A 23,858-nucleotide genomic window follows, 5' to 3' on the forward strand; every position below is an offset into this window, starting at 1 on the left:
CCTTAATCACATTCATAAAGTATCAATTCCCTGCAGCAAGGGAGGACTCGAGCGCGCTCCAGAAGCAAAGTGTAACTTGCAAAGTCCTGTTACAGAGCCCACAGCTGCCCTCCCATTCCAGTACAAAGGTGTCAGAGATAGACTTTGATCCTGCACCGCTTTTGGCCAAAGCCAAGTCAGACGAAGGGATCTTGCAGAATCCCCTGCAAAAGGAGTCTCTGGGACAGTCTCATGTGGAAAGGAGAGAACCAAATAATTTGATTCCTTTTCTGAGCTCTGTGAGATTCTGATTTTCTGTGGAATCTCCTCAGCAATCCTGCTGGAACAAGACACTAATCACCAATGTTAACAGAGAGTCAAGCTCTCAGGCAAGGGTGGAGGCAGCAGGCATAGGCTGTTTTCAGTGGAAGGTATTTCACGAGGAGCATTAAAGCAATAGCTTTCAGATGGAACAGTGTCAAACATAAAAGATCAGGATGCAGGAATTGGTGTCTGACTAAATCTGTTCATAGTTTCTAGGCAAGACCCTAAATCTGTTTTAATGTTAGTGCCTAAAGCACAACACTTTGAGAATATTGGGATGACCCCTGGAGAACACTCAGCCTGTGTTGCTGCTGGAAGCCATCTAGTCAACTGCTATGGCTGAATTCTTAAAAGGGTTGGATGATTTAAGAGGCTGTAATATCTGCTGCAGTAAAATCTTTGCTTCCCACTAATCCAGCATTTTACAGCTGAGGATCTACTAGAACTTTACAATGTACGTGAGGAATGTAAGCACAGTCTCACTGGCCCAGGACAGGCAGGGAGGCTCTGAGGATAAGCAAGATGACTGGCAGACTGTACCTAGTTTTCCATTTTCCCTGTGTTAAGAAACCTGATCATGACCTAAATGCCAGGAGGTAAGTGGGCTGCCCCTGAAGCTAGCAGATACTCCTCCTGTGCACAGCAGTGTTTGCTCAGCCAGCCACAAGGTGCCCAGGATGCCACTCGTGTGCCAGCGCCACTGGCAGCCCCAGCTTTGCCTGCCAGGCTAAACCTGCAGTATTACCTGGCATGTTCTGGACATGTGTGCTTCATCATTCAGCATCAACGTGTCCTTTTATAATGCTGGTCCAAATACACTACTAGAACGTGGAACACCTACCTTCTACATTTGTCAACTTCAGGGGGTTAATACCGGATAAAAACATAGCTCTACTGAAGTAAAAAGCACAGCGAGTGATGGCGCAGTCAGGATTTTACTCTGCTAGGGCTTCTGATGAAACAGCAGGGAGTAGTTCTGTGCACTCATTCACTCACACTATTTCATATGTGCAGAAGTTGATCAGACTTTGATTTCCCAAGAAACACCCTTGAAATAACACTTCCAGTGAGATAGTGTGTTCTTTCCTCTGGGACACATGAGCCTGCTGGCACAGAGTCTCTGCACACCAGCCAGATCAAAATACTGGCATGGAAAGGTTGGTGTATTTCCCAGTAAGAGAAATGGGCATTTATTCCCTGTTCTTTAACAGGTGATACTAGCTCAAGCATTGCTCCTGTTTACAACAGCCTGTCTTTTACTGCTCCCTTACATGGCCAGCTGTATTTAGAGGCTACCCCAAAAAAGAATGAGCGCACAGAAAATAAAACCTCAAAGTAAAAGACAATTCCCTCTATTACATTAATACTGCTTTTACAGATAGTTATGTTTTACAGAAAACATAAGGCAAAGGCCAAGTCCCTAAAGCATTCTTACTAATGGGAAGAGTCACCTTGCTCTCTGCTCGCTGCTTTACGTCTCTTTTTGAGTTGCCCTGGAGATGGCACACAAAAATAAACCCAAACTAAGACAAATCCACTTTTTTCTCAGGTGTCACATAAATGAAAGGGAGGGCCAAACTTTGCTACTCACCCCCTCTGTGCACACACACAGGGCCTGTCTGCTGCTGCCCTGTTCTGGGCAGTGTTAAGAGAACAGCCACAGACAGTGATGTTCCCAGGACACATTCTGCTTCCGCCATAGAGACTCTACACAGCTTTGTTCTGCTTTGTTCTGGGGCCTCTTACAACTTCCAGTGCTGAAAAATGCATCACTGCTTCTTTGGGAAATAAGCCAGCCTTTTCAGATAAACATATCTTCAGGCTTTATTTTTATGCTGTTACTCATCTAACTCCAGGTCTCTTCATGCTGGTTCAAGACAGAAGAGACACCAATGCCGACTCCACCAGCCAAGTCTCCACAGGGCTGATGAAAACCTCCTGAGCTCCCTGTAAAGTGTTCCCAGACCTGAAACCCCCAGCACAGAGACCCCATCCTCTGTGGGCAGCCAGCGAGCTGCTGCTCTGAAGTGATGGTTGGACTTGATGATCTGAAGGGTCTTTTGCAACCTAAAAGAATCTACGATGGGGCCAGCAGCAGGACAGGTTCCTAAAGAAAACTACTCCCTCAAAGCCTGACCTAAACTAGGGAACAGGGCTTAGCTGCTGCTTATCTTTTGCTGGTTCACCTATCTATACACATTTAGCTAAGGAGGAAGATGCCCAAGCAAACTTTCCAGTTTATCAGGTAAATACTTTTATATTTTTAAATCTACTGGAAATACACAGTTCTTTGAGAATCCACAGCATTAAGGTCTCACAGCAATTACCGCGGTCATGTGGAATAACATGTTGTTGCCAGCAATCTTCAACAACTCACTCATTCTGCGTTGTTAAAAATATCCTAAATTATTTCCCTCTCTTAATTTGCATTTTGGTTGTGTGTTTTTTTGTTTTTTAAAGTCAGTTTGGTCATTGTTAGTTTGAACAAAAACTTTACTCCCAGAGGAGAGTCTTTTCAACAATTTTCTGGGGACAAAAGGGAACAGAACATTGAAAATACGAATTTATAATGAAATCAGAAACAAAGGAACATTAGAATCGCATTACTGAATCAGATCAACCTTGTGCACTGTTCTGTCTGCAACAAAGCCTTAAATATAGTAAAGTGATAATACTGCTGTTCAGAAATAGTTTGTTTGAGGGTTGACATCCAAATCCATAATTCCAGTCACCAAGAATTTCACAATCTTAACTTGAATGACGCTCTATCTTCTTTGCCAGTCTAGACATACAATGAATACAGTGAATTAAACACAATGAATTCTCTCTTAAAACAAAATATTTTGTAAAATTGCTTTTTAATCATTTCTTTTCTCTCTATCCATAAAGGCTATGCTATAAATAAACCCCAAAAGTTCACATTTGATCATCATTTCTAAAGGCTGGGCAAGAGGCAAGTGAAGGGTTTACACAGAAAAAAAGAGAGGCACTGTGGAGCAGAAATAAAGGGATGCATTCATAATTTCTAACCTTTTGTTAGAGTGTCAAAGCTGAGACAGATACAAGCCAGTAAACACTCTGCTGACCATGGAGAGAGTTGGTCAAACAGGGTTACCCTGCCCGGGACAGAAGGATCACAGGCCCAGGGAACCAAATTCTCCAGGGCCAACTAGTATTTCAGAACGAGCTGCCATTTGCTGGAAGGGTGACCCAGCTGGGAAGGTCAGTCCTCGTTCCAATTCATTTGGTACTGGTGGCTGAATGCTGCTCTTCAGCATCATCCAGGGCAGCAGATGAATTTAAGATATCGGGGGGCCTCAACAGGTAGCAGATCTCCCAGGAACCCTGAAAAAAACTGGGAAAACCCTGGGAAAGCCAGGGAAATCCCAGCTCCTGGCATCCCAGCAGGATCCTGCTTATCATCCTCAGGACCACAGAGGGAGCCATGGAAGATCACACCACTCGGGAACAGTCCCTGAGTCTGATTTTCAGCAGTCACTCAAGGACTGATGTGACTGAATGTTACTGGAAATTAATGGAATGCAGGCCCCTAAAAGTATACATCGAATGAGAAATCCAATATAGGGACATTAGCCTCAGGTAAGGAAGTCAATTAACTAAATCCCATTGAAATTAATGAGCTGGGAGGATCAGTCCCCTTAAGAATTCACGATTTTGCTTTATTTAGGTACTTTAAAAATTGTATCTAAAGTTAAATGGATGAGGCATTAAGGCAAAACACAATTTCCCAGCTGTGTTTTCCCCATTTATATCAAGAATTCCAAGACAGCTTTGGACTTTTACCCAGCATGAACAGTGAAAACAACCACATATCACCTAAAGTTTCACTGTCCAGTTCCAGTGGCTGAAAGCATTTGGGCTGCACACACAAAAGCAGACGGCAAAGCTCCCCAAATCTTGTGGCCATACCATGGTCCAGCTACAGCAACACTGTGCCAGCCGCTGGCAGGGAGGATCTGCAGACAACATGAAAACCAAGAGAGGCACTCAAATACAAATTAAGTAAGTATTCTCTGAGAATGCTGCTGCTTTATGGCTTGTCCAGTGACAGCCATGGTTCTGTTGCACCATGAATGGCCTATGAGTGATGGGAATGATGAAAAATAACCCTGTTGTAAACCAGTTTGGAGCTCTAAGTTATAACGTGACTAATTCAGGAATCTCAGAACAAGCTGGAATGAGATGCATGGCTTACTACTCTTCCCAAGATGAAGCTGTTAATTCACCTCATCTTAGTACTTATGCAAAGGTAGGAAATAACATTCATTTTTATTGTGGCAATACAAGCCCCAAGTGATCAAATGCTGCGACGCTTACAGCCAAACGTCATGAGAAATCCATACCAACAAATGTGCTTCTCATATTCCTGAGAATGACATGAGTGTGTGCAGAGAAATTGAGTCTCAGTTTCTGAACCATACAGGGCTTTGAAACACAAATTTTGAGTTTGTTACCCTGAAAACATCACGCAGACTCCCACTCAGGCCAGACTTGACTGGTGTTTTTGCACAGCTCTGCTGTCCCAGATCCAGCATCACAGGAAAATAATTTAAAAGTTACCCTATTCACAACAAACTGACACGTAGGAACATCCTTCCCCACCAGATTTGTTCTGATTTGCAGAATTCAGAAGGTGTAAGTATCTTCGAACTAACAGGCTGACTTCCTTTACACTTCTAGGTTCTCATAACAAATCAAGTAAATAATGTTATATGTAATATTTTTTACTGTTCTTCAAGAGTGAAGAACCTCTCTCTCACTCATCGCTATTCCACACACATAACCTGAGACTAACAGATGCTAACTAACATCATTTAAGAAGTCCAGTCACAGATATATTCAGATATAGATTTCTTGACATGCTGATGTTGGAGAAATACTTTTAAAATTTCTAAGAATTGCAAGCAAGGCTGCTGTTCTCTTATAGGTTATTATTTAGGGATTGCTTACTTGATAGCCTGGAGTTGAAAAATTAATCTTATCTATGCTTACAGGAGTTACATGGATGCATTTATGTAACGGAGCCCTAGCAGAACATTACTTTTTAGTGGTATATGACTGCATAAAGAAAGCATGTGATGGACCATATACAGTATTTTTCTAGTGTTTTTGTTTTCTCCCCTTACATTTATTTGAGTTATAGGGGCAGATCTTGGCAGCATGCACAAAGCCCAAAATCTGTAACTCAATTCTCTCTGGTATTCTCAATGGAGCAAGCCAAGTTTTAAAACACATTATGGATAAATATGAGAGCTGAGCAAAAATTTCACACCTAAGACCAAAGTGTGAAAATTTGGCTTTCATTCATTTAGTGAAAAGGTGGAAAATTTCACACAAGCTTGTATTTTCCTTTTGCTCTGTTCCAACATCGATTTCTGTGTTCGTATCAAACCTCAAAGAGAGTGAGTGTTTCTGCCTGTCTGTGAGACCACAGAGAAGGAGGGAGAAGACAGAAGGACAGGGGTCCAGTGAGCAGGACACCAGCTCAGGACTTCAGTTCAAGTCTGTCTTCGAGGAAAAGTCACTGGCCTTGCAAACCTCACTATCCATGCGTTAGATATCAGTCCTGGCACATCTAAGTGGAATATTTTACGTGTTTGTTTATTAAAGACTGTTACTGTGGTGAAGGGAAATCAGATAGGTAGCTTAGAAGAAGTCCAACATTATTCTACCCCTAAACCACTCAACTTCAGCTGCCAGAGGCCAACTGGATGGATTCTCAATACTGAAACAAGGTAGGTTCCTGGTTCAGGCTCTGAATCAGGATCCACAACATTTGCAACAGATTCCCTGAGCTATTTGGGACACATAATTTACTCCTTTGATTTTCAGTTACCTCTCTCTGAAATAGGCTGTGCCCATTGCTTTCCCCCAGGTTTGGTCTGGCCTGTCTACGGAGTCTGTAAACTCCAGGTTTGTCCCTAAGTTTGTTCTGTGGATGGTACAGGGAGCTCTCAGTCCTACTGCAGCCCATCTTCTCTCATTAACATATCACTCAATCTGCCTTGTACCACAGGAGCACGGTGTTCACTCCTCAGTATCAGAGACGAACAAATGGAAAAGAGATCACATAACAGTAGAGACAAGCGTAGATGAAGACAAGGTACCACGTCAACCTACTTTTACTCTGCTTCAGTGGCTCCATGGACTGTCAGACTGTGGCCACCATAGCTCAGGGTCACCCAGAGCTTGTGCTTCAGCCAAGCTGGCCAGCCCACAGACAAAGCCACAAGAACAGCGGCAGTGGCAATGCAGCTGTTGTAAATGGTGGCTTGTCATGCTAGCGATGGCATTAATTACTTATTCCGCAGACCAAATTTAGCATGGGATGAGGGTCAGCTATGACTGCCACATCATCTATCAGCTGGAAACTATGTTTGGGTCTAAGCTCCAGCCACACTGCTACTAAATATAGGTTGGTTTGTTGTTGATTTGACTCCGCACTCCCCTGAGTTGCCTTTGACTATCAAATAATTAAGCAGTTTGCTTTGTGAGGGCTCCATTGCTGGCACCTCTTCATGGCCAAAGCTGCTTGGATGCAAACTTGACAGCTTAGCAGGGGTTTCAGCTTACCCAGGCAATGGAAAGAGCCCAAGTGTTTAGCTCCTGTTTCAGTTTCACCGATTGCTGGCACTGGGTGCCATGAATCAACAGTTTGTGGGCACCACCTGAGCAGTCTGCACCAGAGCTGGGGCACAGTTCAGCCACACTTACCCTGACATGGGCTTGGACAGATTATTCATGAAGCATGTGTCCACTTCACAACGTCTGTGTATGACAATCCAAGATAGCTTTAAATTCAGCTCACACAGATAGGGATAAGGAGCAACCACAGCAGCACAGAGGTCTATCCAGCCTGCCCACCAGGCTGGTTTCTACAACCTGGGGCACACTCTGCCTCCTCACTGGTCTCTCACCCCCGCAAGGTGGAATAAATTCATTAAATCACAGAGCATCGTTGTCACAACAGACTAAGAAGGTTTGTCCATATAAACCACATGACTATATATTGATTTAACTCACTTTTTAGGCTTGGAAACATTATGTTGACAGGCAGCTCTGTTTCACAGAAAATAAGCTCACCTGGGAGTCAAGAGAGCAGATTCCTACAGCAGATCCTGATGCAGGGCACTGCCCTGCAGCCATGAGCTAAATCAGACCTCTCCATATTCATCGCTGCTACTGATGGAGTGAACTAAGTCTGGGAGTGCTGCTCTGCTGCACAACCTGGAATGAGTTATTTGCTTCTTTGACTTCTTTTTGGCCTTCTGCTTGCATTATATGCCCTTTTACCCTCCACTTGAGGTGATAAAAGCTTCAGGGCAGGCAGGGCAGGTAGGGCAGGTATGTGTTTCCACACTAACTTGCACAACAAAAGAAATGAGGTGGACAGAAAGCAGGAGGAGTCATTTGGACAGGGGAGCATAAACGCAGAAGCTGAAGAACAAGCATCCGCACAGGATATCCTGACGCTCTGCTGTGTACTTGACACAATATTTAGTTTAACTGCACCACTTCCTTCAAGGTGCAAAATTCAGATTTATTCAGCTGATTTCTTTTCACATTCATGCTGAACATACAGCTTTCCTTGCATTTAGTCATTGAGTTCAAACTTTTATTTGCCATCTGGCAATGGATTGGGGTTTACTGGGGGGAGGGGATAGGAAAGAGGGCTTTTTTTCCTCTTTTTTGCATCTGTATTTGCTTTATGAGCTACAGCTAAGGCATCATTTACACATGGGGAACTCGATCAGGTTCTCTCAATTCTTTCCATATGTTCGCTTATGCTGTCAAAACATTTTTTCAACCTAATTAATCTGCACGCGTCTCTCCGTTCATTTCGCCAGTTGGTGGGTTTTAGAATTCTAGGGGTATCTAGCTGGGATTTTGTCATAGAAACAATTTCTGCCGACACTTTGCTTTAAGGTTATTCCACAAAGAAAATGAAACTATTTGCATCATTTCACTCTTCTCCATCTAATTATTCTTTCCCTATTTCCAGCACTGGCTGAGGAGACTTTCCTTTTCCTCTCATCTTTCAAATGCATTCTTTGCCATGCTCCAGTGCCACAATGGCTATGAACACTTAGCAACCTTTCTAGCATACTGTTCCAGAAAGTTATTTTTCTTTCCCAAATTAGAGGCTGCAAATGACTAAACTCGGAAACTGACCTGCTGATGATATTGTCCTGTTTTGTTAAAAACAGGGGCACCGTCTCTTCTCCAGCTCTGAAAATGAGCAGGGGTGAGAAACTACTGCTCCTATTTGTTTTTCTGCCATTAAAACTGTCCTTTGAGTCCTGTTCCTAAAAAAGCACTTTAAATGCTGGATACATATTGCTACAAAGTTTTAGAAAGCTCTTGATTCCTTAAAAACCTGGGAAGCCTGGTGTGACCCATGGGACAGCCAGTTTGTTGCCATATGTGCTCTAACAGCAGCAAGAAGAACCTCAATCTCAACTGTGGGATTCCCATGGACACAGAATCCAGAGAGATTTCTACAAAGAAACTCTAATCACATGAGAGTACTTGTTCTGCTCCCCTTGCTCCCAAAAAGTTTGGCTTCTATCTCTCAGAAACCACTGGGAAACTGTAAATACAGTTCTCTTTAGCATTAAAACATCTCTGTAAGCAGAAACCTCTTCATACGCACAATCCGTGTACTGCAATTACATTTATTGCATAGAAAAACCTATAGGCACCAACTTACACAAATTTATTGGGAATAAACTATTCTTGTTAAATGTCAAAAGTCACACTCATCACCACTGTAAGCTACCTGTCAGGCCTGACATTTTTCTATACAAAACCAAAATCAAGGGTTATTAAGCCCCACTTGCCCCAGAACCATGAAAGAGCCTTTGATTACAGTAATATCACACTACCTCTTTTAATGAGCAAAATCTAAACCTGCCACCCAGCACTGCCAGCAGGAATTTTTAAAGGTATCTATCTGAGGCATCTTTTTCTTTAGGAGATCTTCTAAGAATGCATTTCTATTCATTTGGTAAATAGAAAAAGAGCACATTTTATAATTGACTGTGCCCAAAATAATAGCTGGTTGTGTCTGAAAACACCAGTTAGATTTAAAAGTGCAGTTAGTGAGTGAGTCATCAAGTGGCAGCAGAGTTTGGCTGGCTCACAGCCCCAGATCTAATATAGCACCGTCCTGCCCCAGGGGTTATCTTTAAAGCTGAGAGCTTGCAGAGTACAGCACACTAGACAGACTCCACTTCCTCACTCCCAAATTTTGGGTAGGTGAGAGGGTTTGTGAGCTTGTCCACAAGCTGTCTTTTTTATCTGCAGGAAGGGTGAACAGCACTGAATCCCTCCGGAGAGACATTCTCGCCTTGCACCACCGAGCCAGTTACCATTCCTGCTTCTACTTCGCTGTCCCGGCCCATTTCCCCTTTTTCACAAAGCCCCCAGTGAGCTGCATCTTGAGGCTCCCATTTCCAAGCCCCTCCACTCCCTTTTCCTGAGAACTTTCTAACCCACTGCTCCTAAAGCGTTTATGGGGGAAAGCTCTTCCCAGCACAACTTCTGTGACTCTAAGGAAGGCAGCTGGATACCTCAGCTCCTGAATATTAATCCTGGACAAGTCGTGCAAGCCTTCTGCACCTCTGTTTCTCATATATTCCACAGGAATCAATAAAACTACTAGATTAATGTCGAACACTTAGGAGGGAAATCTAGCCAATGTGGGACACAACTGAAGAAAAAATACTTTGTGCTTCACGATTCAGCCGATCCTAAGAATTGAGCCAATTCCTGCTGCTGAGGATCTGGCCTTTCATTTAAAGACAGCAAGCTGAGAGAAGAGATGAATAGCTGAGATTCAAATGGCTCATGGAGCTTTTAACTTGTAGGTCACCAGTCAGAACCTCACCGAGGTCAGTGAGTGTTTGCAAGTTATTGTGGTATGCAAGCTTTTTATAGTGTCCTTTGCAAAGTGCATTTATTGGTTTCAAATTAATTTCTATTGTATGCAGTCTGCACAACATGAAACCCTCCATTGTTACAGCTCAGTCACTGTTAACCCTTTGCAAAGCTACACTAGAGAAACTGCTACCACCACCACCTGAACAGCATGCCTTTTATAACTGTACTTGAAGTGTCCTAACTGTGAACCAAGCTTGGATGACCTCAAAGAGCCTTTCCTGGCCCTGGGTAGAGGCACAGCCACGAGAGGAAAGTTGTGCTGCGGCTGTACATACTGTTCCTTGCTTGTGCATCAATCAGGAGAGGCAGAGCCCAGCTCCGCAGGCTTGTTCTCTGCTCCCCACAGTGACTCCACAGCCCTCGCTGGGGCTGCTCATGGAGAAAGAGAAGTGTGTGCTGGCAGCAGCACAAGCCTATTCTTTGCGGAAAGTACTTTCTGACAGAAAAAAGAAAACAGAAGAAGTAAAAATGAACAACTATATCATTATCTAAAGTGCAGAGATCTCAGCAGAGATCATTTCAAAGATCCATATTGTTTACAGCAGCTGATGAGTCTAACAAGTGCTGGAGCTGTGCTCTCACTTAAAGTGCTAACATATTTACAGTTTTCAGTCCTGTCCTTAGTGCTTATCTGTCATTTCAAGATGAATGCTCCTTTTGTACAGGCTAATTACTTGCACGAATGCTGCACTAGCTCAAAATCCCAGATTCATTTTGCTTTCCCATTAGCAGCAATTTTGTACTTTTAAAATTGCTTAATACAGCAAATTAAAAAAAAAAAAAAAGCTCTTTTTTGTTCAAAGGTATGTCTTTGGCTGTGACAAGTACAGAATGAGAGGAGGGAAATTAAATTACTTTTATCTGATGAAAATCTTAATTGTACTATACAACTTTTCTAAACTCACACATTATTCTACTCTTGCTAGATTTTTTGTCTTAGCTTAATTTGTGCAGATCTACATAAAATCAGACTAGATCAGTAACAGACTGCTTGACAAGACAGTTATCTCATGCTCAACAGTATTTTCTTATATATAATGCGTGAAAAATTTGGTAGGATCCTATCTTGCCCTTTCCTCTTCCAGTAAATGACCATGTGCCACTGAAAAGCTGTCAGTCATTTCACTTTTACAGGAATAGAAGGAATGCAGGCCATTCTACAGCTCAGTAACTTAATTAAAAAAAATACAACCCAGACATGGAAGAAAAAGGATACAGTTGTAACAAGGAGGTCTTACCCTGATGAAAGTTTTGCATTGCAGTCATTGGGTTACTGACCAAACAAACCAGTTTCAGATGCAAATAAAAAAATTCTCAGCAATGCAAGATACATCTGTTGTTTCTGTTAATCATGATCCCATTGCAGTCAAAAAAGGATAACAACCAATTTTCAGAAGTCTCCAGCAAATGCCTTCAACTGTAGCTTGGAAAAGGTTCCATACTTGAGCAAAAAGAACCCCCAGTCTCTCAGTCACGTGTTAGATACAGCATTGGATGTGTAAAGGTACAAGTCTGTGAATGAAAATGCCTTTGTTGTTCCTAAAGTACTGCTAATACAAACGGAGTGAATTTGTGCTTTAAAGGATGTGGTCTCCCATGCCCCCTCAAATATTTTCTAAAAACAGGAATTCTGCGTATTAAGTGCATTTGTTCTAAATGTATAACATAACCTTGAAAAGTCATGAATACTTAAAATATTAGAAATTGATACAAACTTGCGAGTTGTAGTCATGTCATACTATATAGGCCAACTTTCATTTTATATACACAGCAATGGAAACTACGACACATAATAAACTGGTTGCAATTCTAAAGTAAGATTTTGGTTTCCCATTCAAAAGTCAAAGGATGATCCCATTAATGTGCAACTGGGTTGTCAGTCTCCTTTCTTACTTATTTTAATCTACCAGAGTAACACCATTAGTGTCATCATAGATTTCCTTTGCACTTTTCTTTTTATCACCTTTAATATAGCTATAAAACCAGTCTATGAGCTACTTAAACATCACTAGATCTGCTTCACAAATCAGCTGGAAGAAGAACAAAGTTAAACAACTTGCCCAAAGTCACAGTCAGTGGCAAAACTGGGAATAAAAACCATGTACTCTGATGCTCAAGTTAGATAACATACATTATCTTCTTATTGCAAAATTCTGCTTTTATTTATACCAAGGGAACCTCAGAAGAACTTGACACTACAGTGGCTTATGTCTGACTTGAACTAGCACAGCTGATGAGTTTTACCCAATATATGCATTATCTCCCTTTACTAGGCTGCTAATAAGAACTGCATGGGAAAATAAAGTTTTTTTTCCCCACTGTCACTAAGAAGTACTACACTGCATTTCATATGGTATTTGCTTGATCTGTAAAGCCAGGCAATTCAGTTCTTATCTCAAGGACATTAAACAAGCCAGCTGATTTGAGGTGTCTAACATTTCTGGATATTCATATCTGTTCATACTCCAGGAGTCACAATACGAACAGGGATGCTGATAAATAAAGAAAAGCTCTTGTTCCTTAGCCCTTACTGTGAACATTGCAGGAAACATCTAGCTAGCTTGCATGGGTGGAATATGTGCAAAAACCTCTCCAACCTTAAATCCTACTGCTGTGTTGCAGATACAAGGTATTATTGATCCATAGCATAATTTCCTGCTTCCTGAAATCACAAGCCAAATAATGGCAGATGACATTAGGAGAAGTTGAGGAAGTTAAAAAACATAGCAAAAAAAAAAAAAAAAAAAAGTGGATGGAAGGAAAATTAGGTTGGAAAGTTAAAAAGGCAGCCCAATGAAATGCTTGCACAAAACAGTTCCTGTGTAATCAGCCACTAGGGGGAAGAAGAGCCCTGCTGCCTAATTAAGGTGCAGTCACTTGAGGCAGTGAGCCCTGGGGGTTATTTATACTTGTTCAGGCTGGGGGTGTTTGAACACTTTCCCTGCAAGGTCTGGAGCAGGACAAAGCTTTTCTGACCTTTGGCTATGGTTCACCTTCCCCTTTCAAGTCTGTATAGGCCTTGTTAATGAGACTTGAGAATTCATGCACCTTTCATATTTTCTAGCTGCAATTAACTATTTTTGTACCTGAAGCACCTGGTAAAAACATTTGAACAGAAATCTGGGAGCGGAAGGGAGGGGATGAAGAAAAATGAGAGGACCAGAAAAAAAAGAAAGGGCAAAAAAAGGCAAAGCTGTGTCTTTTCAGACAGTGCACACTGCAGTGTTGCCTCTTTTAAAGCAAAAGGGAAGAAAAATTGCATGCAGCTCATCCGCAAAGTGTGTGAGAAATATGGAGCAACACTCTGCTGCAGCACTGGTTGGGACGGACGGCAAGGGACCTGCATCCCCACTCATGCCCACTGACCTGCATGACCTGCACAACTGAAGCCATGTGAGAAAAATGAATGAGGTAAAGAGTCGAAGTCCATCTCGGGTCACTTTTTCTCTGCTGCTCCTGTGGACACGGAACTATTCAACAGCCTGGCTTTGACTAAATCACAGACAAACAATATTTTCTATTACCATAAAAATGACAAATAAGTAACAGTTATAGCCTGTAAACACGACGCAAATAGAGTTCTAAGTGGTACGCTGTAAGTGGAAACAGGAACCTACCCCTATTAAAGCCGGCTCAGCCTAAGGAGTATCAGATGTTATTTGGGCCTTAGAAGGCCTGAGACATAAATGATGTTTGTAAGAGAAAAAGTCAAATGACTTGTGACATGGTTTGCTGTAATATAAATGACTTTATCAGTCTTTTTGATTTTGAAGACTTGCCATTTTCAGATCTTGAACGCCTAAACTAGGCAGCTGGCTTCCTTAGTCGGTGGCCTTCATTTTGTGTATAAAAAACTGACATTTACAAACTTGTATTCCTCTGGCGAAGGGAGGGCAGTTTATTTTAGCACTGTGATCAATGCCATCATAAATCTTTGCTTTTCCACTCCAAGAATGCTTGCCCAGCCCAGTCAGTGCCATGTGGATCTGCTGTACCCGTAAAACACTGCATATACCACAAGGCTTTACTACAGAGCTTGAGAGCAGAACTGAGGCAGCAGAACTGAATGAGCCACAAGCCATCTCTTCCTCTTTGCTTTTGATTACATGAGGACGCAGGTAAGAGACTGTGATATGGAAAGAGCAGGGAAAGGGACAGAGAGAACAACAGAAGAAAAATAAGATGATGTAGAACAAAAAGAATCCACAGATGAAAAAAGAAGTGGAAAAATATAAACAAAAGAGACGCATGAACAAGAAGGTGGCAAGAACACAGGTGGAAAGAATAAACAATATCTGAGTGGGAGCAGGGGAGAGGGAGATGGTGGGGATATTTGAGATTTAGTGCCAAAAAAGAAAAGCCCCATTCTCCCCCACACCTATATTCTTTCTCATGTTTCTTTTAGTCTCGTTCCATGCCAGTCCTCTCATTCTTCTCTGGAATGACTGGAACTTCCATGTCCAGAAAGCCACAAATCTGGCACTTTGGGTCTTATGGCAAATGTGCTGGCTATCCAATGTTTCCACAGGGACAAAGTTATACAAAGCAAATGAAAAGCTCACTTAGTCTCCCTTTCATGCAATGCAAGAATCACCCCTTAGATGGGACTATTGCAAAATTAAACAACCTTACAACCACGACCAGTAAACAATGAGTAATGTGCTTGTATATACAAAGTTTTTAGGCCAACCAGCCAAAGAAAGTGAGGATAGCTCATCACAAAAAGATCCCATTTATCAGAAGGGCTTCAAACAGCTTAGCATCTTTAGGGTCATTTCTCTTTCACCTAAGCTATGTGCCAGCTTCCAACTGAGAGGTGAACACATACCCGATTTATCTGCCTAAGACACTCGAGCACTAAAGATACAGGATTCAATAGCTAAACTACTTAACAGAAATCCATAATTTCAGGACACAAGATAGAAGGACACTAGTCTGGGAAAATAAGGCAAAAATCAAATCTTGCCAGACATTTCGAAAGCAAAACGAGTCTGACACAAGGCTGCTAGACTCAGCAACATTTTGCTGAAGGTGTTTAACTCAGACCTGAGCTACAGGGCTGGGCAATGAAGGGACCTTCCAAATGTGACAGATTATCATCCTTCTCCCCAAAATTTTGGGAGGGAGCAGCTGGGCTTTGTGGTAGAGCCTTCCACACATACTCTTGTTGTGGAGAGATTCTTCAGAGGAGAAAATATGGATTAGAAATGGGGTTATTTTTCAGACTGTTACCTTGGAGGGTCCACTGTGCTTCCCAAGCTCCAAAAGAAGTGACATGGTGAGATCTAACCGTTCCTCACTCTGCTGAGCCAGGTGGGCATTGCCACATCACTTTACTCTTCCCTGACAAAACAATGTGCTTCCATCAAAACTACATACATCTACAGTCCTCCCTAAAATTTCTACCTATTCTACCTAAGGACTCTTGGAAAGCTGTGCAGAAAACAGCAGCTTATAGCAGGTACACACACAAACAGGCTTTAGGTGGGTCAAAACGCATTTATGTACTGAAGGTTAGTAATGCTCAGGGGAATGCAACGTGTAGGAGTATTATACATGGAGTACATCCCCTGTAGATGACAATCCACCTCACTTTTGATGCTTATACATGCTTCTAAGGCACAGAAAGATAAGGGCACAGCCGTTCTCCTTATTTGTGTTCTTCTAGTGTTCATCAACCCTCATGTGGAGCAATATTTGTGCAAAAATTTGCAATTTATGCTTTTCCACGCCCACTTGGTTAGCCCTTCTGCTTGTATTTCCCTCAAGAGTGACAATTATGGTTTTGCTGATCATTACATGGACACTTGTCCCAATAAAAACAAAACAGAGCTATGAAGCAATTTCATGAAGCACAGTGGATATGAAAAGTTGCTTCAAAACAAGAAAGCAAGTAAGGGCTGGGAATAGTCGTTATATGTCTATATCTAAGAAACCAAGGAAACAAATCCTATGACTTAGCTGAACAAAGAATGGAGAATAAGAATTAGATTCCAACTCTGAGGATGAGGAAAGCCAGTATGCTTATACAGCAACTGCCTTCTATTGCTAATGAAACTAATAAAGGTCATGAGATCTCTCTCTTACCATTTCAGATCCATGATTCTACGGAGGGGAATAAAGAAATGTCTTAAGTGTTAACCACAATAAAATGAAATGTATTGGTAATGCCCAGACAGTAAACAAAGTCTTGTTAAACTATACAAATAGGGCAAATTTTTAGAAACAAACCTCTCTAGACATCTTTAGGAAAAAGGACAACATAGTATATGCAAGTTATAAAACTTCTTCAACTATAGGGTGGTAAAACTATGTTCTAGCGATACAAACTAGTGGCATCAAATCCCGTGGCCAAGTGATCATAATGTCCTTCAAAAAAAGTGTTGTGAAAAAACCTGAAGCATTTCAGACAGCTAGTGCTGCGGCTCTACATGCTTGCGCTTTGCTGCAGAACAGTCTGATCCCCTGTGCTGACATAGCAAGAGTGCAAATCCCAGATGGAAAATTAATCTCACCATGTACCCAGATTGAGTTTCCAATTCTCCAGTGCATAACTTGAAGGTTGTTCTGCTCAGCTATTGAAGACATGAGGGCAGAAAGATTTTAACTTTTTGACATCCCAAACATCATTTAAGCAAGACATGCTCTGAAAAGGACCTTACTGACTGCTGACGGTTACAAAGGATCTGTGGTATCCTCCTTTGTGTTCATCCTTCCTACAAAATATTGCTGTCACACGTTTCCCTGCTTAAATGGCCTGGACAGAAGGGGAGTCCAAGGTCCAAATGACTTCAGCTATGTCTCCAAGTATGTGGGTAACATCTGTCCTTAAAATAGAAAGGAGATAGATCACAGTATATTTTAAAGAAAGTATCTGTCTGCTATAAAGACATATTAACAGTTCCCTCATATTTATGGTTTTCCTCAAGAACAGACAGGGCCAGCAAGCTAGAAAAGCTCTAAGGTTGTGATATTATTAAACTACATCTACAACCTAATCGCAGTCTGCTTGAAAAAAAAAATCAAGTAATTGTACATCTCCTCGAGCAAACTCCACCATAGTTATTTCATGGTTTGTTACAAAATATGCAGCAGCAGAACCTGAACTATTCTAGGCTGCGTATTTTCTCTTGCTTGCCAGGTCTTGTGCTGACTGACAGATTAGAAGAATACCATTGGTTTAGTAAGAGTCTCAACTTCTGCAGATTAACAATACACTAAATCTTATTCTTTGCCAACATCAGCTGACATGAGTTTATTAAAAGCTAAAAGGCATAACCATATATGTGTTGAGCCTACAGACAGGAGAGACTGTATTTGTATACATACAGTTGCTTCTAACACAGTAAACAGGTATGAGCACACAAGGTACAGAATGGAGGTGAAGGCAACAGAGCTGTGCCAATGCACAAAGCTGGCTACACCTTCAGCATAAAAACAGAGGATTAAATAGATATTTTTGGTCATTCAAGTATCTGAGAGGTCTTTATGACCTTTCCAGTCTAGACTTATACATGTAAAAAGTAAGTAACAAAATATCACCACTCTCAGAATTAATGAACAGGTAATTCACAGTGATATTCTAACACACAGTGCCCATCTTCTTCCACTGATGCCCAAATAAAAGGCCATGCTTAATTTCATTAGTGTGCTATTTCATGAAACCACCTACTTTTAGAAAAGTAATATGGCTACACAAGTACTGGATTTCTGAGATTGTTGCCTCCAACTTTAGTACTTTGGTGCCAAATACTCAGCTAATGTAAATGGGTAGCTCTGTTATAGCCAATACATTACACTGACTTACTGCAGCCGCCTTTCCCTGTCATTAAGGAGTTACTGAGAAATTCCAAATCTGAATGTGTGTACTGGATGACATTTAAAATGGAGTCTCCACAAAAGGACAGCACTTCACAAAAGACACTGCCTTTGTATCCTATTACCTATAGCATCCACAGCTTGTTTCTGAATGGGTAACAATATGAACCAATTGCAAGAGCTGTAACAGCCTTTATCATTTCAAGATGTGTCATCTACCCATGAACTGTGTGTCAGATCCCTGTTTGGGCTCTGATCCAGTAAAGCACTTCAGCACAGGGGCAGTCCTGCTTATCTTCAGCTGAGCTTCTTGCCTACTTGAAAGTCAGATGATGTACCTAAGTGCTTGATTAGATCAGGGCACCAGAGTAAACTGGTGTCACTCCTCTGAAAACCTGGAGCAATACTGATTTACATTAACTGAGAATTTTGCATTATGATTATGGACTATCATCTGTCATTTCAGTAGCGATATGACCTGCTACAACAAACTTTGACATTTCTTAGACAAGTTTTTACCTGTAATAATTTCAAGTGATATAAAACAAATACAAATCACCCAGCGTGACAATGAACCAAACACTACTGTACAGCATGTACTGATCTGATAATACATCAAACGTATGACAACATATAGCATTAGACATTGCACTCCACCAAGAACATTTAGCAGCAACTGAATAATTCCTCCCAACTCCAATATAAAAGGCAGTCAGCAGGATGATATCAAATGATGGCAGCTCTGCTTCTCATAAAAGGACCTTGGGGACTCCAAGGAGATTTGCGTGTCTACACTTTGACAGCATAGCAATGTGGAAATGTTAAAGTTAGTAAAGCAAACAGTCCTCAAATGAGAAGGGCAACAGATGTCAACCAGTATCACATGTCAGTAAACAGCAACAAGACAGAGGGTACTTTTCTTAGCACTTTTGTGAAAACATTGTGCTATCAACTACAGCCACATCTCAGCTGTTTGGCTCTCTAAGTGGTGGTGCTTGTATGTGTGATTTAACTCCCACCAAGAACGCATTTCCAACCATACAGAAATCCTGTCCACCAAAGTCAGCTGAAAGAAAGTAGAAATGCTTCTACATATTTATTGTGGCTTGAAAAGTGGGGAAAAACAAAAACTAGAAATCACACTCTCAAAACTGATTGAAAGCTCATTTTGTGCTTGGCACAGACAGACAAGCATTTGTATTTCTCAGCTTTAATACAGAAGGATCATCCTTAGGGCAAAAGAGTAGTTGTGATTCATTTGCTTTCTACCCTTACTGCAAAGACTTCTGACAGTAAGGCCAAAATATGCTAACTAGAAAGGCACTCTTTGTACCATAAACACTAGGCCACAAGGAACTGGACAGAGGCCATCAAATCACTGCCTTTTAATTTTCCTCTCTCATCTATATTTCTCTAAAGGTTTCTGGTAAGAAGGCAGCTGACCCTATACAAAAGCCAGAGGCATTGCCAGTATCTTGGTGGTTTCATGCATGCCATATTGAATCTAACTTTATTATGCAAGAAAAAAAACCCTCTTTCAATTAGGCAAAGATGTATTTCAGTGTCAAAACACCAAGGGAAGAGGTAGAGAGATAGAGTTCTGCTACTGCTGAGTCACTGCTTTGAGTCCAGGCCTGGTTAGCTGCAAATACACTCCACAGTCATCAAACATCTCAGATGTTTACGTGGAAAACAGTTTGGTTCTCAGCAAGCAGTGGAGTCCATATCATGAACTGTCACATTCCTCAAAAACTTTGCTGCCAGTCATAAGTAAAAGAACAACAAGCGAATGGACTGGGAAGACTGAACTTTTTTGCCATTAGAACACTGTCTTTAACAGTAGATATATAAGCTATGCACTGAAATTTAAAGTTAATTTTTAACGGAACCTATGTCCTGTCAATTGAGACTGATCATATACAATCCAGGAAGGATTTTTTTTTTTAAATCACTTAGATGAAGAGGTCACACTCAACCAATACAAAAGCAAGAGCTGTCACCTACCCTTGCCCAAGGATGGGCTCTGCTAAACCCTGGGCTTAAACTCCACATGTACAAATGTGGAGCTTTTGAAGAAAAGGAAGACAAGATCACAGCATCTTCACACACTCCTTGTGTACAGCATGGTGCCTAAGAACAACCATCTCCTTCCTCTGCCTTTCCAAAATCCTCTGATTAAGGGAACAGGAGAAAAAAAAACCCACCCCAACACAGCAGGAAGACCTTTACTAAAAGGTGCATTAATTAGGTAAGGCAAGCCAACAACATGATTAATTAGGTGCTCTCCTTCAAGATTATGTTTACATAAGTTGATTATAGCACTTAATTACTAATTCACCCTGCTCAAAAACAAGAGTGCTTTAAATTTTTAATGAGATGAGGGAAGGCAAAATTCCCTAACTCAACAGGGAGAAGTAATTTTATTTCCTCTTTTGATTTCCCAAGTTATTACCATTTCTAAGGAAAAAACTATCGACTCCATGATCTTTCACTCAGTTCTTGCTTTTGAAAATATGGAAATCAACAAGACACTTCTATTAATTTCAATCCAGGACCTGACAGGTAATGCTTTGGAAGAGGAACAGAGGGTCAGATCATGGACTGAGGCATGTCCCTTGAACCAAGTGGAACAAAATTACACCAGAGACTGCCGAATCCGGAAATGGAAGTGGCCTCATCCCCTCCAGTTCTGTCAGCAGAAACTTTGAGTATGTCCCAGTACATTTATGGGCTTTTTTAATGAAATGTTGTCAATTCACAATTGCCAGTTGGTCCGTTACTGAGTTCGTGGACTAACCGTTGTACTAAAGAACTTCTTCACATTCAGGACAGTAACATTTTCGTTGTTAAGAGGCCAACATACTGCATATCACACGTTATTCCTGGCGGATCTTTATAAACCCTGAGTTATCTGCAGGTTTTATTATTTGATTTCATCCCCTATGCTATACCACCCAACAACTTCCTTACACAACTGAGAGGTGATGTCCATTAAATTAAGCATAATCAAGCGGTGCACAAACAAAACTCTTTTGAATTCCTTTCGCCCAGAGCTGTAAGTGAATCATTTTACCTGCAGCATCGTGACTTCAAATTCCTGGCTGTGATATATCTCACTAATAGATATGCCCTCTGTTATCCTCAGGGGACTTCACTGACTTAAGTGCTACTACTGCTAAACAATTCAGCTATTTCACACTGGGGAATTCCCTAGCACCTCTTTCTACAGAATCCAGGTATTTTTCATATGTCTCTAATCCACTCTGAAAAAGCTTTCACCTATCTTTTTGCAGGATATATCACCAACTTGCAGAACAACCAAAACTAACAAAGACAAGACTATGCCTCCCTTAGAAGTCAATTTTATACCAGAAAAACCTTGCAGTCATGTAGACTCTGATTTCTAGCTCAATGTTTTACACCAAAGTGACTACAAAGAACTGATTACAGAAAGTTACCAGTAAAATGTATCATAGAAAATCATACAAAGTTTCTTCCCTTCCATATCAGCCTGTAACAATGACCCATGTTAAAACAGCAAATGCAAAATAAATCTGGTAATCTGGTTTCATTCAGGTAATTTTATTAATTGCTTTAATATGCAATTAAGGAATAGTCAGTGGGCTGCCGGATTTTATAAGACAATAATTCTGTTCCCTGGAGTCCAGCTTTGTCCCAAAGAGTAGGTTATCAAAAAAAAAAAACAAAAAGAGCTGGATGACTGCCAAATCAAACAGCACCTTCTTCCCATTTTCAATTACACACAAGTGAGGCAGAATAATGAGCATATACTGGAAACTTTGACATTTATTTATTGAACATTTTCACTGAGAAGGAATTGCCGGCTTGCGAAACCGGAAACTATATTTTTACTATAGAAACAGTCACACTGAAAACCAGGACCCTGCTGCTCAGCATTAAAGGAATGGTTAGAACCAAAAAATTCACCCATATACGACAGCAATGTTAAGGTTATTTCATTCAATGCAGCATATATTACAAAAATTAAAAAATCCAGTGTATATTTCAAAAATCCTTATGTCACACTATTTTACACAGGACTGTCTCCTGTGACCCAGCCAGGCACAAGAATCAAGATACAACAAAACCACCAGAAGAAAAAGGGTGTAGCATTTGTAGGGGCAAATGAGAAGATAATAGAAATTGCAAGAAGAAATTGTGAAGATTTTCTCCCCTTTCCAGAGATTCTAGAGCCTAAATAACCAAAAGATGAAATGGGGAAGAACTTACCACACTGCATGTTTTAATTTCTTTTTGCATAGATCAATAGTTTTAATTCAGTTTTACCACAGAGCAGAAAAATTCAGGGAGAGTAGATGAAGAGGACAACGAGGAAGACGACATTCTTTGAAGCAACAACATATGGTGACCAGGCATGAGAGATGGTGGTTATAAATCTTTCCTTCATGGAATTACCTAAAGATGAAATTGCAGCTTCAATGGGCTTGAGCTTTTAAAAACCACAGCAGAATCTGGCAAATTAACCTGCATGGTTACAATTTCTTTCCTCTCTGAGAAAGTGATGCCTTGGTAGATTCTGAGGATGTTCTGTGTGTCCATATTTTCTGAGTGAAAAGAACACGGACTGAGAGAGCAGTGGCTGTGACCTGGCTGCCCCACTCCCCAAACCACCTCAAACCCACACAGGTGGTTTCTTCACACTGCAGGGAAGTAGTGGCACCCTGGACAGGATTCAGGGCTTCGCCTGGCTCACAGTGATCGCCAGAGGCACTATGATGGAAAGAAGTATGCTACAAATGCCCAGAGGGATGTGTAATAGCAGTAGTTTCTAAACCACTTTCCCTTTTTCTGTTTCAGAGTTATCGCAGGGAACTTGACCTGGAACTCTGTGAAACAAAAGGAACTCTTCTGGTGTCTGGCAAAACCCCTGGAACCAGATGTGACACAAACAGCTGCTGAAGCACTGAAAAAGGCAGAGGCTGTGTTTGGGAAATCAGACTCCCTATGCAGTGCTAAGGCACTGATTGCAATTTGTATTTATTCTTTTGTCTTTATGTACTGGTATTAACTTTTTTGATCCAAGCAGAGATGGGACGTATGGATTCCTAAGTCTGGCTCCCGGCAGTCTCAGGTAAGCACTTAGTAGAAGTTTACTCCAGGAACACCCACAGAACCCGCACTGTACTGAGGGTAAGCCAAAAACATTCCCATAATCAAAGAGGCAGGAACCTCCTGACATATTACAATAAAAGAGCAAACACTTTTTAAATTATTAAGTCTACAACATAGCTGGTTCAAAGGATCTAGTTTCACTGAAAAAGATTTTTGAAGGAGCATGCTATGCAGACTGATATATGTATGTGTGTATGTATAAAATACACACATATGTTCTGACATTATTGGATATGCTTCTGAAATATTGTGATATATGAGAGCAGGAATAAAAACTAAGGGTAAATGAATATAGGAAAATTATATAAACACACATCACAGAAAACTTCTCAGCATTAGATTTTATTAATGGTTATGAAGACAGACTTAATAAAATCAGTTTTGAGATGTTCAGTTACTGCATAATACTGTAAAACATCTTAAATTTGGAATGCAGTATCGGTGTATTTGAAGGCAGAAAATTAGCAGAAGAGCAGCAATAAAATAGGACGTCCCCTCATCAAAAGCTGCTACTGAAATTACATTCATTGAAACAAGTTTTCCTCACAAGCATTGGAATTATTAAATACAGATATATATTCTGCTATACCTTTTTAGCAATGGGATTAATTTAAATGGAA

The 23,858-nt window shown here is 41.0% G+C and overlaps 1 protein-coding gene across 42 annotated transcripts in view; it reads right to left on the bottom strand.

Annotated features, from left to right (window-relative positions):
• FGGY (FGGY carbohydrate kinase domain containing) overlaps positions 1 to 23,858 on the bottom strand; it is a 309,627-nt gene that overhangs the window by 1,515 nt on the left and 284,254 nt on the right. The window contains exon 18 of one of the 42 annotated variants that reach the window (XM_065072060.1): positions 15 to 22,521. The exons of the other annotated variants lie outside the window; for them this stretch is intronic. Within the exon in view, the coding sequence (XP_064928132.1) occupies positions 22,510 to 22,521 (12 nt within the window). The 3' untranslated portion in view covers positions 15 to 22,509. Of the gene's footprint in view, positions 1 to 14; positions 22,522 to 23,858 lie in introns of those variants that run through there. 42 annotated transcript variants of the gene reach the window in all.

This window comes from Columba livia, chromosome 8, assembly GCF_036013475.1.
Source record: "Columba livia isolate bColLiv1 breed racing homer chromosome 8, bColLiv1.pat.W.v2, whole genome shotgun sequence".
Lineage (NCBI taxonomy): Eukaryota > Metazoa > Chordata > Aves > Columbiformes > Columbidae > Columba > Columba livia.